At 38.6% G+C, this 18099-nt stretch overlaps 1 protein-coding gene across 2 annotated transcripts in view; it reads right to left on the bottom strand.

Annotated features, from left to right (window-relative positions):
• Window positions 1-18099, bottom strand: part of PPP1R12A (protein phosphatase 1 regulatory subunit 12A) — a 113609-nt gene that overhangs the window by 59012 nt on the left and 36498 nt on the right. For both annotated transcript variants that reach the window (XM_030960395.1, XM_030960397.1), the window contains exon 2: window positions 9770-9900. In XM_030960395.1, the coding sequence (XP_030816255.1) occupies window positions 9770-9900 (131 nt within the window). The remainder of the gene's footprint in view (window positions 1-9769; window positions 9901-18099) is intronic.

Genomic DNA, 18099 nt, shown 5'->3' with positions numbered 1-18099 from the left:
ACTCAAACATCTTTTATCCTGCCTCAGTCAGGGGTAAGACTAGAAAACCACATGCAGATTATGGTCATTTGCACTGAAATGACGCAGTTTAGGATAGCCAACAAAAGACACGACTTTAAGACAGGACAAGTAGGTCACAAATTGTTTTAGTGTCACTAGAAAATCTACAGTATTTGTCAGAATGGAGTCAAACTCACAACAGATAAACCACTCAAGTAAAAGTTGAAAGAAAATCAAAACTGAGATGCAGAGAAGTGGCAATCTATACCACAACCTTGTTTTCTCCTAGAACACAATCCTCAAAACCAACTTTGTTGCAAGTTAAATTATTTTTATACCAGATAACTCAATAAATACTATACTCAGTGGTCAACAGCGCTAATAATTCCACAGATTCCACAGTGTACAGAGGATCTATCATTGCCTCTGTCATACAGCAATTTTGAACTGGTTGATGAGGCCCTCACATGTGACAGTACACCACACTCACCAAGCCTTTGTGCAATTCAGAACTTGGTTGCCCATGTATATAATATACCTAGAGCTGTTCTCCCATGTTCTAGTCCTACCTAGAAAATAGGAACTTACTGGTGGCAATGGGCAGTTACAAGCTATCAGCTGGGAAGGACCTGAGTGTTGTTTCTTGTGAGTCTATACAATCTCTCAGGTTTCCATATCTATTACTCTTCTGTATATGTTCTTTTCTTCATGTACCACCTTCAACTTCAGAATTCAGATGTAAGGTATCTACTTTAAATTGTTCTCAGAATAACAATAAAATCAATGTTTTGTGAGAAACAAGTAAGATCTCTCCTATTACACTTCTCAAAGCATGATGGTTTTTTAGACATCAGCTCCATTTTCAAATTCTTTTTCAGCCAAATACTAAGAGTGCGTTGAGCATTACAATGGGCATCAGTCCCTTGACTTTCATTAGGCTGAATGAACTGCTAAACTGTATTAAAAGAAAAAAAGGTATTTCCCATTAAATTGTGTTCCTGAGGAAGATATCTCTGAACTTAATTTCTATTACATTTACCCTTAGAAGAACAGGAAGACTTACTAAATACTAATACATTAACTAAAAATATTTAGGGTCACAAATAGAGATGCACACAGTAAGCCAATCTGAAAAAAGGCAGCTACATAGCACACACTTTGTACATTCTACAGGGACCAGCTCTCCTTGACTCCCTCACCTGAACAAACATGTATGAAAATCACTTAAGTCCTATAGTTTCCTCTAACCCATCAACCATATTTTAATTTGTATTTCTGTCAGCTGGGTTTTATCCACACATCAGATCACAGCTACACAGTAGAAAAGATTAAACTCTACCACATAATGACATGATTTCAAAAAGGGAACTTCACCATCAACCTTAACAATCTCATTAGCATTTCATTATTCTTACGACATACTTACATGCAGCAAAAACATGCTGGAAACAGGACACTGCCACAGTACATCTTCGTAAAAGAAAATGCCAACTGATACTAGTTCACTGGTCTTCTCCCAGTCTGTCCACTATTTTATCTAACAGAATTTAGCTTTATCATTGCAGATAACTAATGCAAGTTTGGGTTTGGAGAAGGAGGAATTTTTATGTTGCACAGACCATCACAATTTGACTGGGGGCGGAGAGTAGGGGACACGTTTTTTCCCCAATCTGTTTTTCCAGAAAGAAGGCAACAAATGGAAATTAACTGCAACAATCTTCTAAAGCCTGCAGTGACCTTTTCCCAGCTCTCAAAACAAACACTGCAGCTTTACCAATATCAACTTGTAAGAGTCAGTCATTCTTCTAGAAGAGATGTTTTTCCTTGACTGGGAATATATCTTCTTTCCCTGTTTTTATTTTGTCACATGACATGTTTTATCCTTCTGAAGTCCTCTTCTCATTTTCTTTAGTGGGTTGTATGATGTTTCATCTTCGCTTCCTTTTACTTTTAATTCTACACCTCCAGTCAGCATTTCCTACTATTTAAACAAACATTTTGGATCCTGACAAAAACATCCCTTCACCTTATAGCATCTCTGTAAGATCAAACCCCATACCAGTTTGCATCATAAGTTTGCATGTGGTTTACCTCAGACCACAAGCTTTACCTTGTTGTTCAAAAATCCAAATTTCCAATTATTCTCCAACGATCCATATCTGAATGTATCACTAGTAATATCACTTCCTACTCACTTAATTGAAACCATAAATTGTAACCGAGCTGAAGGAGATAGGAGCCATCCCTGACATTTTTTATAAGTGTGCTTTGCCTAAGTAATGTTTTGCTCTTTAGGATTAAAATGGGTTACAGCAAAAGAGTTTAGATTAAAAACTCACTAATAAGTAAGAAATAGCTTCAGATGATCAAGTTATTAAGACTTTGGGAGAAGATGGATTAAAAACAACTGCTTTGAAACATACTTTCTGGCACTAACACCCTCAGATATCATGAAAGAACACTGAACAGTACCAAGTGGTTCAGGTTCATGAGCTGGGAGATGAACCATGGGACTCCACCACTGAACAGGCAGCTCTACTCAGCCAGGCTTCCAATCAGAAGTAAAAGATATGTCTGAAAAGCAGCTTAGACTTTTTTTTTAACCTGCATATCTATGCCAAGTGCTGCTGGCAAGCCAGGTCAGCTCAGTGATCCAAAAGAGAATAAAGCCTCCAAAGCCCCTGAAGGCTTTTCTTATGCATATAGTTCCCACACTGTTGTGTGATCCATTAGATATCTAACACAAGAGGGAAGGTGGAGGAGGCAAAGCCAAGGGAGGAAGTGAGTACCTGCCTGTTTGTGCAATAGTCTCAAGTTAGATCACTCTAATCATGTTGTCAAACTCCACTGAATTCTCTTGACTAGCTGTTGCCAGATGAGCACAGGTCCTGTACCACAGGCAGGAATCACTAACAAGCAGTACCCACAGCAGTCCCCCCAAGGCAATTAGAGCTGTATGAAAACCACCTATCACTGAACATCTAGATATCCAACTACAAGTTTGCAGGATTGTCTCGAAGTCCTCTGTCTATCAGACAAGGATCACTCATTTAGTCTTAATGGACTGTTACTAAAATAGGGAGATCCCGGGACAATGGTTTGCAAAGGCTTCAGAAACGAGTTTGGCTGGGTTCACTTTCAGGTATCTGGAGTCTGGAAGAACAGATGGGCTTCAGCAGCGAGCCTATGGTTACACACAAGCCTGTTAAAGTCTGCTTTAAATATTAGGGGAAGGAAGGGATATATAACATAGGAAACTTTGGGCAGAAAGGAAAAGTCGGTGTTTTACAGCAGCAGAGTTGGTCAAACTACTATTCTCTTCCTAAATACGCTGAGGAGACTCTGAACTTGAGATGTTTTTCTGTTTCTGACTGTAATCATATGCTTCAGCCTTCAAAACCTCTTAAATAAAGGTGTATTTTGAAACTAGGCTAAGTCTTAGGATTTGTATGGGTATCAAACTACAGGTATATCAAACATGCTTGTCAAACATAAAAGCTACTGAAAAGAGTCAGTCCAAATATCCAGTTAACATCAAGCCCATCTCCAAGCATAAGATCTCCAAGGAGAACTAAAGCAGAGCAAATACATGCTACTTTTCATGTAATACCTTTCCAACTACTGCCATGGACCTTCTCAGTCAGATTCCATTTGTATGTATGTATTCCGCCTTAATATTTTTTTACTGTATCCACCCTCCATAGATTTGTCATCCCTTGAACCCACAAGGAATTTCAGTATCTCCAGCAACATTTGTCAAACTGCTTGTAATACCTACTGCGTGAAGGTATGAAAATGCTATTCTTCCTTCAGCAGACATCTCTCTCGTCCTTCAGTTTTGGGTGTTTTTTTGCAACAAAACTGTAACTGTCACTGACTTTATGTTAGTTTTGAAAAACACTTTTCTTATATTTCTTGGAAGATGCATCTTTCATTCTGGATAAAATGAAAAAGCATTCCTATTTAAGTAGTATAACTGTATAGTAGCCTCTGAACAGTTGCAAACAAGGTTCAAAATACATCAACTACACACTCACAACTAGGCAACCTACAAAGCCCCCAAGAAAGTAATTTTTAACACAAACTTTAATTATTGAACAAAAGAGAAATTTCTGCTACTTCAGATTTTTCTTTATCTGGTGCAATACATAGCAGAGAAATAAAAAAGTAAGCATTTTAAAATTGTTTCTTAAATGCCACTTTTGCCCTCCCCCATTACTTATTTTGCATTCAAAAAAAGTTGTTTATTCCCTGATACTGAAATAATATACCAACTTTTCAACCATAGAAGAGATCTATCAGACAAAATAATTCATTATACACAAGAAAGCAATTGTATAAAGGTAAATTCAAGGATCCTACCCATTAAATAGCATCTTAAAGAATGCACACAAAATTTCTGTTCAAGTCCTGTATTAAAGTTAGTTTCTTTTCAAATAACTATAATTTTACAAAGCATTTCATGTTGGCTTCTTAATTTACACTAATACATTAGTGAAAAAAAAAAGCTTGCTTGGGTAAAGCTTTCTGTGTATAAAAAAATTGGAGAACAGAAAAGAGAATATACTATACAAAATCCACCTGTTATGGAAATGTTGAAGAATTTTGATTTAAAACATGTTCATATTACAATTACTTGCAAGGTGATTTACATAATCAAAAACTAGATGAACAGCAATCTAAATAGACAATTCTAAAATTAAAGTATTCAATGAACTTCTAGTAAGCTGAAACACTCTCAATATTTACAAATGTCAGAAACAACACAGGCAGCTGCCTTCCATACCAGAAATTTTACTTTTACAGCAGGACTCCCCCTTTGCAAGCAGCTGACACATTGTTACACACTAAACCATGTTCTTTGCTGTATTTCAATTGAAGTGGCCTTCTATAAGACAAACATTTCTAAAAGTGGAAGATGAATTTTTTTAGAAGAGACAGGAAACATAGTCAAGACAAGATGGCTATTCTGAAGGAGCAGGAAAGTGAAATGGCACAGGAGATACTGCTGGGAGAAGCTGTCACAGGAGTGGTGAACGCAGTGAAGGATAACAGGGACAGGAAATACAGTTGCAATGACAAGCCCACTGACCAGACAGTACAGAGCAAAATAAAATCCCAACAAGTGGGAGGCCATGCCACATATTCACTCAGCTCACTAGCAATTAGCATGGGACCAAGGCAAAAATATTGCTCAAGTGGTGGCTCCCTGAGACATCCAGAGTTTTTTTTCAGAGAAGCTTCCTACCACCTCCATGTTCTGTACTTCTCACAGATCTCCAGCACATGGAGTGCACTCACTGAAGAACATCTGAGTGGCAGCAGGGACTACTTAAGAGTAATGTGTACATTACAGCTCACATATATACCTTATAGCCAGCCTTCTTGTACCTAAAGGGGCCTATAGGACAGCTGAAGAGGAATTTTCAACAAGAGCACGCAGTGACAGGAAAAGGGGAAATGGCTTCAAACTGAAAGAGGGAAGGTTTTGATCAGATATTAAGAAGAAACTCTTCACATCTACAGGGCAACCAAGGGATCAGGTGCACCCAGCATGGGTTTAGGAAAGGCAGGTCCTACTTGACCAACCTGATCTCCCTTCTAAGACCAGATGACCCACCAACTGGATGAGAAAAGCTGTGGATGTTGTCCACCGAGACTTCAGAAAAGCTTTTGACACTCTCTCTCTCAGCAGTCTCCTGGAGAAACTGGCTCCTCATGGCCTGGTCACGCACATTCTTTGCTGGATAGAAAACTGTCCTGACAGATGCACCCAGAGAGTGGTGATGAACAAGTTACATCCAGCTGGGAGTTGGTGTTCCCCAGGGCTCTGCACTGGGGCCAGTGCTGTTTATTATCTTTATGGATGATATGGCTGAGGGGATCTAGGACACCCTCAGTCAGTAAGTTAAGCAGGAGTGTTGATCTGCTGAGGGCAGGAAGGCTCTGCAGGGGGGTCTGGACAGGCTGGATCAGTAGGCCAAGGCCAACTGGATGAGGTTCAATAAGGCCAAGTACTGTTGGGTCCCAACAACCCCATGCAGTGCTACAGGCTGAGGACAGAATGGCTGGGAACTGCCCAAGGGATAAAGCAGCTGGGAATGCTGGTGACAGTGGCTGAACATGAGCCAGCTGTGCCCAGGTGGCCGAGACGGCCAATGGCATCCTGGCCTGGGTCAGCAATAGTGTGGCCAGCAAGACCTGGACAGGGATTGTCCCTGTACTTGGCACTGGTGAGGCCACACCTTGAGTCCTGTGTCTGGTTCTGGGCCCTTCACTGGAAGAAGGACATTGAGGTGCTGGAGAATGCCCAGAGAAGGGCAACAAGGCTGGGGAAGGGTCTGGAGCAGAAGTCCTGTGAGGAGTGGCTGAGGGAGCTGGGGTTGTTTAGCCTGGAGAAAAGGAGGCTCAGGAGAGATCTCTCTCCAGTTCCCCAAAATGAGGCTGTAGCCAGGTGGGGGTTGGTCTCTTCTCCCTGCTAACAGGGACTGGACAAAAGGAAATGGCTTCAGGCTGAGCCAGGGAGGTTCAGGTTGGACATGAGGAAGAATTTTCTCACTGAAAAGGGTAGTTAAGCATTGGAACAGGCTGCCCAGAGAGGCTGTGGAGTCACCATCACCGGAAGCATTCAAGAAGTAACTGGACAGGACAGCTTTATGGTCATGGTGGTGCTCAGTCAAAGGTTGGACTCAGTGATCTTGGAAGTGTTTTCCAATGCAAATGATTTTATGGTGAAACATCAGAACAGGTTGCCCAGAGAAGCCGTAGATGCCCCATTCCTGGAATTGCTCAAGGCCAAGATGAACACGGCTCTGAATAACCTGATCTAGTTGTAGATATCCCTGCTCACTGCAGAGGGGTTGGACTAGTTGACCTATGAAAGGTCCCTGCCAACTCAAATACTCTGTAATTCTAGGATTAGAATTAAAATCTCCTAGTTCAGTTGCTTTCTTAAATATCATTTTAGATTTTGGGACATACAAGCCTGAAATAATCTTTTGCATATTTGGATGATTTAAAAAAGTTGTGCTATCTCAATAAGTAAAGGCGGGCGGGCGGGCGGGCGGGCGGGCGGGCGGGCGGGCGGGCGGGCGGAAGGAAGGAAGGAAGGAAGGAAGGAAGGAAGGAAGGAAGGAAGGAAGGAAGGAAGGAAGGAAGGAAGGAAGGAAGGAAGGAAGGAAGGAAGGAAGGAAGGAAGGAAGGAAGGAAGGAAGGCCTAAGAAAACTTAAGATGGCAGCTGAAGAAGCAGAAGCAAGATTGCCAAGTCCCCGGTTTGAGAAGCACTACAAAGCTGTGCAACATGCAATTCCACAGGAGGATGAGAAAGGGAAGCACAGGTCAGACTCTCCCCAGCCCTTTATTAATAAAGGTAGAAAACAACAGAACTCATTCCCTGAGTGTCTTCTCTCTTGCACAAAAATAGGTGCTAAAAGTACAATACATCAGATTCAGTCACAGACATGCACAAACACACATTCTCATGCTTCCCAGCAATGCATCCTCACTAAAGGAGATGCTGAAACCAACACATACTATGGACTAAATAAAAACAAAATTTCTTATCTCTGGTAGTTTATTGTATCATCCTTTCACCTTCCCCGACAGAATTCAAAGAATCACTGGGTTGGAAGAGACCCTAAAGATCATCGAGTCCAACCCATGCCCTAACAGCTCAACTAAACTGTGGCACTGAGTGTCACATCCAATCTTTTCTTAAACACACCCAGGCATGGTGACTCCATGACCTCCCTGGGCAGACCATTCCGGAACTTTATCACCCCTTCTGTAAAAAACTTCTTCCTAATATCCAACCTGTATTTCCCTTGACATAGCTTGAGACTGTGTTCTCTCATTCTGTCAACTGCTGCCTGGTGAAAGAGACCAACCCCCACCTGACTACAGCCACCTTTCAGGAAGTTGTAGAGAGTGATTAGGTCATCCCTTTTCTCCAGGCTAAACAGCCCCAGCTCCCTCAGCTGTTCCTCACAGGGTTTGTGTTCCAAGCCCCTCACCAGCTTCACTGCCCTCCTCTGGATGTGCTCAAGCGTCTCAACGTCCTTCCCAAACTGAGGGGCCCAGAACTGGACACAGCACTCAGTTTTGCTCCAGCTGCAAATTCTGGTTTCTAGAATTTATTTTTGTAAATTATTTGAAGATGAGATTGTGGAGAAGCAGTCTGAAGAAGATCTAAACTCTATGGGCATCATCAGCTATAAATACTGCTCCACTCACATCAGGTTCCCCTTCTCAGCTGTATATGGAAATTTGTTTCAACAGCTTATCTTCGAAACTCCATGCACCTCAGAATCACTGCTCTTCCAACATCTTAGATTCTCACATCCCAAAGGACTACAGTTCAATAACCCCGTTTCTCTAAAGGCTATCTATAGAAAATATGCAGAGAGGTTCTGCTCCAATCTGAGAGAATAAGAACCAGACAGATCTCAGATATTTAAGTCAATAGTGAAAAACTGTTCAGTGGACAAGGGACATTGCTCACTCTTTCCTAAGCAAGGGCCTATGTTTGGCTGCAACGCTAAATCAAGATCATTTAACTAAACTTTTTCCTATTGTGGAATAAAGGCAGGTGTTTTACCTCCACTAAACTGTAGAAAGGCCTATATTATCTCAATTTGCAGGGAAATTCTTTAGCCAAGTATAGTATAATAGTATAGCCAAAAAGTAAACACTTCCAGTACTCATGCAAGGGGGACAACAGCATCAAACATCTGCATAGCTTAGAAAGGCAGATTACAAAGTTAGTGGTCACACAGTGCCCCAGGTATACCAAGGATATCACTCTGTGAACACCACAAAAAAAATTCCAGGGAAAATTATATACTAGAGTCCCCAGAATTTTTCACTTCTCTCTAGACTGCAGCAAGTAAAACTCTCAAATTCACAGAACAAACTCACAATTTTCATTCTTCACCATTGCAATTAATACATAATTACATGATAAAAATACCACTTTCTATTTTATCCAAATCTTATACTGGATCAGATGTCACAATGAGTAAATGGTAAAATTAATGAATTTTGTGTTTACCCAAAGGGTTTTAAAAAAAACTTTAACTGCTTAACTGCAACAACAGCATGCTGAACAACATATGCCACACATTTTCTCAAGAGTCGTAATTTCAGGCTTGAACAGATAAGCTAGCAAAAATTTTAATTTTATCACACCTTCAGTGGCCCTCAACAGATTTTAAAAATAACAAAACCACTCCTAGAATTCAGTAGTGAATAAGCTTTAAATAATACTGAAAAAGCTTTTATTGTAGGCTTTTGCTCCACAGTCAAAAGAACTAGTCAACTGTTCTATACCATAGCTGAAAAACAAACGTTTCAAGACTGCAAATACAACTGTAGAACTTATCTCCTACACATAGACTTATCCCAGGATAATATTTCAGACTATTAATAAATGTAATTTGGACCATTGTCCCTGTGCCTTCCCCCAGAAAGCCTTTCTACAGAAAAAAAAATATTAATATAAAGAAATAATCTGACAGTCATAAGCAGTCTTATGTTTATGTTTGTATCTACCCAATATGCAATGTAAAAAACTAGAAAGAGAAAATGCAACACACAAAGTTATAGATGTAGCACACTTCACAATCAACACACAATATCAAAACATTCTTCCTCACTACACATCCCAGAGGCAGCTAAAAACACAATTTATGAATAGCAACTGCTTCTATTGTCTCTATAGCAATGAATGAGCAAAATACATAGATTTAAAAATAGAGGTAAAAGTCTTACTCTGCTATATCAAGATATCCACAGGAAGCAGCTGCATGTAGAGGTATCCAGCCTTCATTATCTGGTTGATTAATATTGGCTCCATTTTCCACCAGAAATTTCACCATATCTACGTTATCATCTATACAAGCCTACAAAGAAAGAAAGAGTTAAGAAGTAAGTTCATATCAAAGCTGTTCTACAATGGACATCTTCAAGCAAACGTAAGTAAGGAGAAAACGTAAGTGTTTTCAGTTCTGATGAGGAAGTAGAGTTTCTTTGTTGGGGTCTGACAGCAAAACAGGAAGAATTTAAGAGATAAACAGCAGGTGTTCCAGGTTTATAAAACTTTTTAAATAAATGAGTTTAAACAGTTTAAAAAAGCAAAAAATATTATTTTTTCAGGTAAATGCATTCTGGTTTTCTGAGAAGCCCTTTACAATCCCCACTGGACCCTTATGCTCCAGTATAAAGTGGTTCCTCAGGTCCTCACTTCGTCCCAGGCCCAGCTCAGCCACCTGAGTGGATATTAAAATTGAATAAACAGCTACACCATGAAGTAGAATTGTGACTACGAGCAAGGGAAGCACTTTGAAAACAACACCATAATGTGATTTTACCTGTAATGTAAATGAAACTATGGAGTACCATGGGGATGCTACATAGTATTTCAACATCCCCCTATTGTTTTCTACTGCAGTATATTCTATACCACCATAAATCTTTTAACAGTCTATTAATCACTCCTGTTTATAAACTTACTTGAGTAAACTTATTTTGTCAATTGCAAAAATCTTATCTGCTCACATCTGCTAATTACCAAGCAAACAGTGTTGTTCAGATGCAGAACTACTGCCATTCTGCAGACCTCCATCTTGACTGACTCCTGTTTTGCCTTTCTTCTCCGTGTTCGAGTATTTTTCTCACAGGGTGCTTGGAGAGTTTTCTTGCCAACTTCTATCTTGCTGCCCTTAAAAGGGCAGAGCAACTGAGAGAAAAGTCCCTCTGCGTTTCAGGGCAGCAAGAACTCCAAGCAGCTAGACCCCACAAGACTGGTATTAATTTTTCAGCTTAATAAATCAACAATACTACATAGCCACATGGCTGAAATGAGAACCTCTACTCTTGGGCTCCTAAATCCTACTAGGGAATTACGCCTCTAATGAAATGCAACTAAGGTATAAATTTTACTTTTCAGAATACTTCTGAAAAATCCCCAAAATTACATAATGTTTCACTATAGAAAGAAAACAACTCGGATATCACTATTTAAGCAACTGCATGCTCAAAGATGAATCCTGAAGCTTTCCTCCATTCTGCAATGCTGAGGCAACAGCTACATCATGAGGAGAATGCTGCTGCCCAGTGTAATGAGCCAAATAAAACCAGCCACAAATTATCCTTCTTTAACTCCATTTGCTTTAGTTAGGTACAGATAGACTGCAACTAGACTGCAATACACTGCTTGCATTATTTGTTTTTCAGTTAAAAACAAAACCCAATTCTTAAATGAAACCTTCTCTTTCTTTTCAAGTATTCTTGAAAACTGACTTGAAAACTTTTTAGTCATATCAATCCCTAATAAAATAATTTCTTAACATACTCCAACAATAAAGACTACAAGTTTGTCAACCATATTAGTCTTCAATTTCTCCCACTTATCAACAGTGTACAATGATTACACACTTATAACAAGCTCTGAAAGAAGAGAATCACCTCTTTTTGTAAGACTTAACTTTGTAACTTAGTGAAAAAGAATCCAAACACAAGACATGGTTAATCAGTTCAGGAGGAAAACAAATTCAAGAAACTCAGATGTCTACACTTAACAGAAATATCAACTATATACAGCCATATATCCAGTTTTTCTGGATATTCAATTTGTCCAACCACTGATATTCTATATCTATAATAATATTCACCATATAATTTTTCATATAATGAAAAATAAATTTATATCAGAAATATTTTTTCAAACACAGATATTTGAATATTAAATTTTAATATGATGCATGCTTATCTTAAAATTCCAAAAAATTCATTATGTGTGAAAAAAGCTATCTTAAAACTGATTAGCACTATTAACAAAAAAACCCAAAAACCAATCAACCAACCAACCAATATAAAAAAAAACAAAAACAAAAACCCCAAAAATGAAAATCCAACCATCTGATTGTGACACAACTCAACAATCCTTGCCTACTTCTCAAATACACATGAGAAAACCTGGCAAGACATAGTCATAAAAGTGCTGTTGCTAAGCGAATCAAAAGCTTACATATGCAGCACATTAAAAGACATATGACTAAGTGGCTAAAAATATTTGACCAAATTTGGGCAGTTTATTGTGCCATACATGGCAAGAATCAGGAGAGCTCAAATACACTTTTCAGGTATTATCAGAAACTGGATATTCATAACAACCAAAAATATTTCATTAAAAACTCACTGTTGTCTCCAAAAAGGTAATACCTATCTTAAGTCTGGTACAACAAATTGCAATTGATTCTATTGCTGAAAAACATGAATCTATTGAATCCTATGTCTCCATGTCCCCTTTTTCTTCTTAACAGAACTACAGGCAGGTGTTAGATAGATCCTATCACTCTCAGCACTTTCCATAGGAAAGGCACTTCTCACTATCATCAGGTACTGTAAGACAGAAAGCCAAGAAACAAATGTTATAAAAGAAATTTTATCTAAATGTTTTTCCATTTCTACCGCACTGCTCACTTCTAAAAGCAATATTTATCAAGTGTCAGAAGTGCCTCTGTTGTTAAAGACTGACATCTCAACCACAAAAGGAAAGCTTGTCAGAGCAGCATGATAAACTTAAAGCAGTAGCCTCTGAACAGACTGCCCTTCTAGATCTCAGCCTGCAAGTGATTACAAAGGAAAAAGCAATGTACATGCAAGATGTAAATAACTAGAATTCCACTGATGTTGCAGTAACTCAGAAAGATAAATTCTCACTATTATTTCTGTCCCAGATTCTGAACAGAGGACACAGACAGCTGCAGGTCTTCCTTTTGCACATCTCTTACAGCCCTTCCAAGATTCATCTCAGTTCTTCGCAGTCATCTGCCCTTATCCCCAGTCTCTCCCTGCATGGCCTGCAGTTCCCATCTAGAGCATCAGTCACCACTTAGTGAAACCACAGGTCATCCTGAAGCTCTTTCCAAGTGCTTGCAAAACATATCTACAGAGCATATACACCAGCCAGCTCCTAGGACAAGCAGAACGTGGGAGCTCACATATAAGATACCCTTCATCCCATGAACTGCTTTCTCTCCCTCAATCCCAGTCTCACCAACTAGCAGAAAGGCATTTCCGCATGAAGCACTCACTACCCTGCCAAATTTGACCTAGCAAATGGGCCTCAAACAGAACAGCACCTGCCAGTGCAATCATATAAACCTTGTTTCCTTTGAGAACCAATTTAGAAATTAGGCTAATCAGTCATAAAGTCAAAGCAAAGTTGAGAATACAAAGTCTGGTTATCTTTTCTGAATAAGAAAAAGGAAGTACATTGAAGTCCAGAAAAGAAAACCACTTTCCATTTGTACAACAACCTGAAACTTGGACTGCAAAGACCAGCGAAGATCAACAGCACCTGGCTCCCACACAGACCAGTCCTAGGTAGGTCTAGCTTGTGCTGGTAACAACATTTTAATCTTTTCCTGTAAATACCCAAAAGGGGATAACCAGATACCTGCTGAACATGCTAGACTATAAACTGTTTGCCATGACTTTGTATTTCAGTGCAAGTGGCAGGTGATGTAGCTGGCTCTTGATACTACGCGTTAAGAACGTAGGTGACGGGAAAATACAACTTAGTCAATAGCCTTAAAAAGAAGCAATTTTAAACAGAACATCAGAAATGCTTGGTTCTTCAGGGAGCAAGTACCCAAAGAATTCAGCAGACAGCACTCTTCCCCAAAAGACAGGAAGAACAAGCCTGTAATTATTCTGAAAAAATCAGAAATCTTGTAGGGAAAGAAGCAATCAGTCTGTTAGACCACTGTCCCATATACATGAAGCAGAGCCATACAACATGCACCTTACATGGGGCTACAATTTTTACTGATTTCCATTAACATTTACATCTAAAGAGGTAACACCATCTAAATTAGGCATTCAGACATTACACTTCTTTTAGTAAGTTTTGGTAAAATTTGTCTCCATTCCCCATAGACAGATTAAAATCTACCCTTTTACTGATTAGATCAGTATTCTGATCTAGTCCACAAATTACTTTGCATCTATTAGGAAAACAAATGTTTTTTGTTTGACACCTCTGCCATCACATTTTATTTTTTCCTTTTTTACTCTTGGTACAGAAAAGACTCAAAAATATGAATATAGAAGACTATATTAAAGGGATAAAACAAGTCCAACAGCCATTCTGAATTGCCTTGTGAATACTGGAAACACAAAGAAGACCTCACACAGTGGGTCTGGAGTATAGTTTGTCCCCTCTTTCAATTTTTCCAGTGAAGTAATTCCAGCGGGTCCAACAGGACTTAGCAGGACGTGAACATCTGTGCTAACGCACCCGAGAATCAAATTAAAGCAGCAGAGCTGGTTAAAAGTGGTTCCTGTTCTCTTGACCTTGGGCTGCTTGCTCCTCTGCCATCACATACCACACTCCCGTACAGCTATGCTGACACATTGTGTTAAACTGGATCAGAAAGGCAGTTAGAATTTAAAATAAAATAAATAAGAAAAAGAAAGAAAAATACTCTTATCTTTTATCTGTTTAAAGCAGAATTATCTGCTTGGATTACATTAAAATGGGTTTTGTATTCAGAGAAGCAGCATTGTTCTGAAATTCATTTTCATGTCCTAATGCCACTATCAAAGAAACAAAATTTAGTTTCACTCTGAATTTTCACCCATTATAAAGCCTGTGTTAAACCTTCTTGTTTCAAACTGACACTTTTTGAAAGACATATTTCTAAATTAGCAACTGATTCTACCACTTGTACTTTTGAATTTACAACACATTTAAGCCTAGTTTCTTGTTTGTAAGTATTTCACAGAATCGTAAAATATTTTGGGTTGGAAGAGACACATCCAAATGCCTGTCATGGGCAGGAACGTCAGGTTGCTGAGAGCCCCATCCAACCTGGCCTTGTACAGCCTTCCTACAGAAATCGCATAACTCACTCTGTCTGTCTCACTGTCCTCCTTCCCTCCCTTGCAGAGCAGTTTCAACTGAAACTGAGACAGGAACAGAGGCTGAAGAGAACTAAATTCACCAGTTGTCATGAGAAGGTGGTTAAGCATGAATCCTCTGAAATAATGGTGCCACAGAGCAGTTCACAGTGTGAACTCAACAATTACTGCTCCCACCCAAGTCCTTGCACTGACCTCCCAGTGAGCACAGCACCATGAGATAATCCCCACAAGTTTGAATGCTGGTCTCACTCTGCAATGATTTTTGCCCTCATGAGGAAAGGTTTTCTTCGGAGAGAGGACATTACAGTTCACTAATCACATCTTCTATTCATCTTCACTGACACTGGGAAAAAAAGATTAAGTTTACGTATTACAATTCTTAGAGGTTTTCTTCTGTCAATAAACCACTAATGGAGAAGGTCTAAAAAGAAGTTTGGTCAAAAGAACCAAACCAGGTCCGAGCAACGCTTTCCACTTTTCGATAACTTACATATTTATGCTGCACATTAATTAACAATGAAGTACCAACAAATGAAGTGGCAGTAAGGTGTATGAAATGAAACATGAGCCTTATCTAACTTCCAAGTTACAGAGTCAAAGCAATCTGGGAGTTACTGCCACTAGAACAAAGGAGGAATTTTTTTTGCACCTAAATTTGTTACTCGGTTATTAATTCAATGTTTTCATACCAAGTATAACACCTTAAAGTTCTAATACTTGTAATGACTATATCCTAAGACTCAATGAATATTCTGGAACACTTTCAAGATGAAAGGTAATATGAATGACCAACAAATGAGGTTATGAAATATTAGTGATTACTACACTTATTTACCACTCAAGCAATCACTATAAAAGCAGGTATTTTACATTTGCCAAGCATTCTGTTTAATATAGTACATAAAGGGTGAAGAGACTGCTGTTGATGTTCATGTGTATGTTAAGAAACAGAAGAGTTTTGGTGTTGTAACAGAACTTCAGGCCTTAATCTAGTATTACAGATGACAAATGTTGCTCAATTATGAAATTAAGTGTTCATTTAGTGAACTCACAAGTCACAGCTTCTATTTTTCACTGAGCTGGTACCGGATACCTTGCCTAGTAACAAAATCTAGTTTTAGGATTGAATATTTTACTTTATTAAGGCATGCTTTCTAGTAAAAATGGTATGGTCTACAATGCAAATATCCTTGCTAAACTAGTAATATTACCCTTTTGCTAGACTAGTGTTACTTTGTTTAGCTTGCCTGTAAATATTGTGCCTATGATACACTTGTGTGTTATTTTTTGGTAAGAATGGTCTACTATTTAAAATCCTGGAGAACTGACCCATAAGAAATAGTTAAAATTATTATTACTTTATCTGATAATTCAAACTACCAAAGTATTTCAAGAGTATCTGATGGCTTCTGCAAGTAACAGGAAAATCTTCTCCAGAGAAATGTCTTGGAAACACTTCACTTTTAAGTGCAGAAAATGAGAATCATTTTAGACATCTGCAAAAGCAGGTAAGAAAGACACTTTCTCCTAAGGAAAAACCACTACTTGAAGATGATACATTTAATGTCCATTCAAGTCTCATGGGGAAGGCATGCAGAGGCTTTTGAAACTGAGCACCCATTAACTATAGTTACTTAATTCAAATACCGCAGAACTGTCAAACATTGACAAAAATAGACAAATCATTCCAGAACTCAAACATCTCTAGCTATTATTTCCACTTCATGTAAACAACTTGTCAAAGTTTTCTAAGATATACATGAATATATCTCAACAAAAGTTCACTTAAGATTTTCTTTCAGCTCCAAGATAAAACCAGGAGCTACATGAAGTCAGTAAATGTTTAGCTCAAATATGCAGTAAGAGCATAATGTAATTTCCATCCTACAATTCTGTCATGTCTTCTTTGCTACACTAAATTACTAATTTGATTATATGCCTTTAAGCTTTGCTAGTTTGTAACTTAGAGTTAAAGCTGCAGGTTTAATTATGGGCACAATTAATGAAAAATACTAAAATCTATCACTGCCGATACTGGTATAATCTACATGTCAAAAAACTGATCTCATAGGGATTTTCCTCTATTTAAATCCTAATGAATGCTTAATCATAGATCTAAATCAGGACTGCAATATTTGAGTCGTTTCAGAGTGTTTCAAGTAAAGATAGAATTATTCTTGTCCTCTAACCTCCTGCCAAGATAAAAAAGGAGGAGAGTTGGCTGCTGCAATGTTATTTACTCTAACCAGAGATGCTACCCTTAGTGTTACCAATCCCAGTAATGGATCAAGACTCATTCTGACAGACATTATATGGACAAAACAACCCAGTCTAATGCCTGCTCCTTTTCTTGCTGAAATAATCCCAACTATTCCAGGCTACCTAAGTATTACATGCAAATGTGCTTCAAATAAATATTTGTTTTCATTTTTAGCTCTGCGAAAATCTATTTTCAGGAACACTTGAAATTCCCATACCAGAAGTTATCTCTTAATTAAAACCACCGTACTAAATATGTAGTATTAAATTTTAATGGTATTCATCTACTGCAACGTGAAGGAAAATCTTAGGACAACCTGCCAAAAACATCTGCTTAAACCCCTCAAATAATCCTTGGAAAATGAGATGTCATGGAAAAAAAACTATTTTGGAAGAGATCAAACCAAATGGCATTGAAAGACTAAGTTACTGAAGCTGGTGCAGCTCTATCTGCCAGAGTGGTCTTTTGTGTCCTGGCTCAACAGATTGACAAAGCTGGTGAAGAGACTGGACTCTACGAAGCAATCTCTGTCTGAAGTTCACACAAATGAGGCTTTTTCTTAAACTTGTGGTATTAAGGTGCCTGAGAAACAACTTCTGCTTTTTCTTCTGATTTCTTTCAATTTAAAAAGAACATTAGTACTTTTAGTGGAGCTTGCTTATAAATGAACTTTCAGGTTTCTTAGGCAGCTTTTTAACCATATGCCAAGTGAAAGAACAGGAGTTCACCAGGCAAAATGGAGAAATGAAGATCTGACTGACACCATGGTATTAGAGCTGATACAATGTGCAAATTCACAAGATGTCTTGAACCCTGAAGGCTTAGGCAGGTACGTATGTATAAATTACATATGACAGATCCTCATTTTAGCTACATACCAAAAATCAGTGAATGTGGAAGTCACATCCAG

The sequence above is a fragment of the Camarhynchus parvulus genome, chromosome 1A, assembly GCF_901933205.1.
Source record: "Camarhynchus parvulus chromosome 1A, STF_HiC, whole genome shotgun sequence".
Taxonomy (NCBI): Eukaryota; Metazoa; Chordata; class Aves; order Passeriformes; family Thraupidae; genus Camarhynchus; species Camarhynchus parvulus.
Note: the sequence above shows the minus strand (reverse complement) of the source record. Positions and strands in the feature narration are given on the sequence as shown.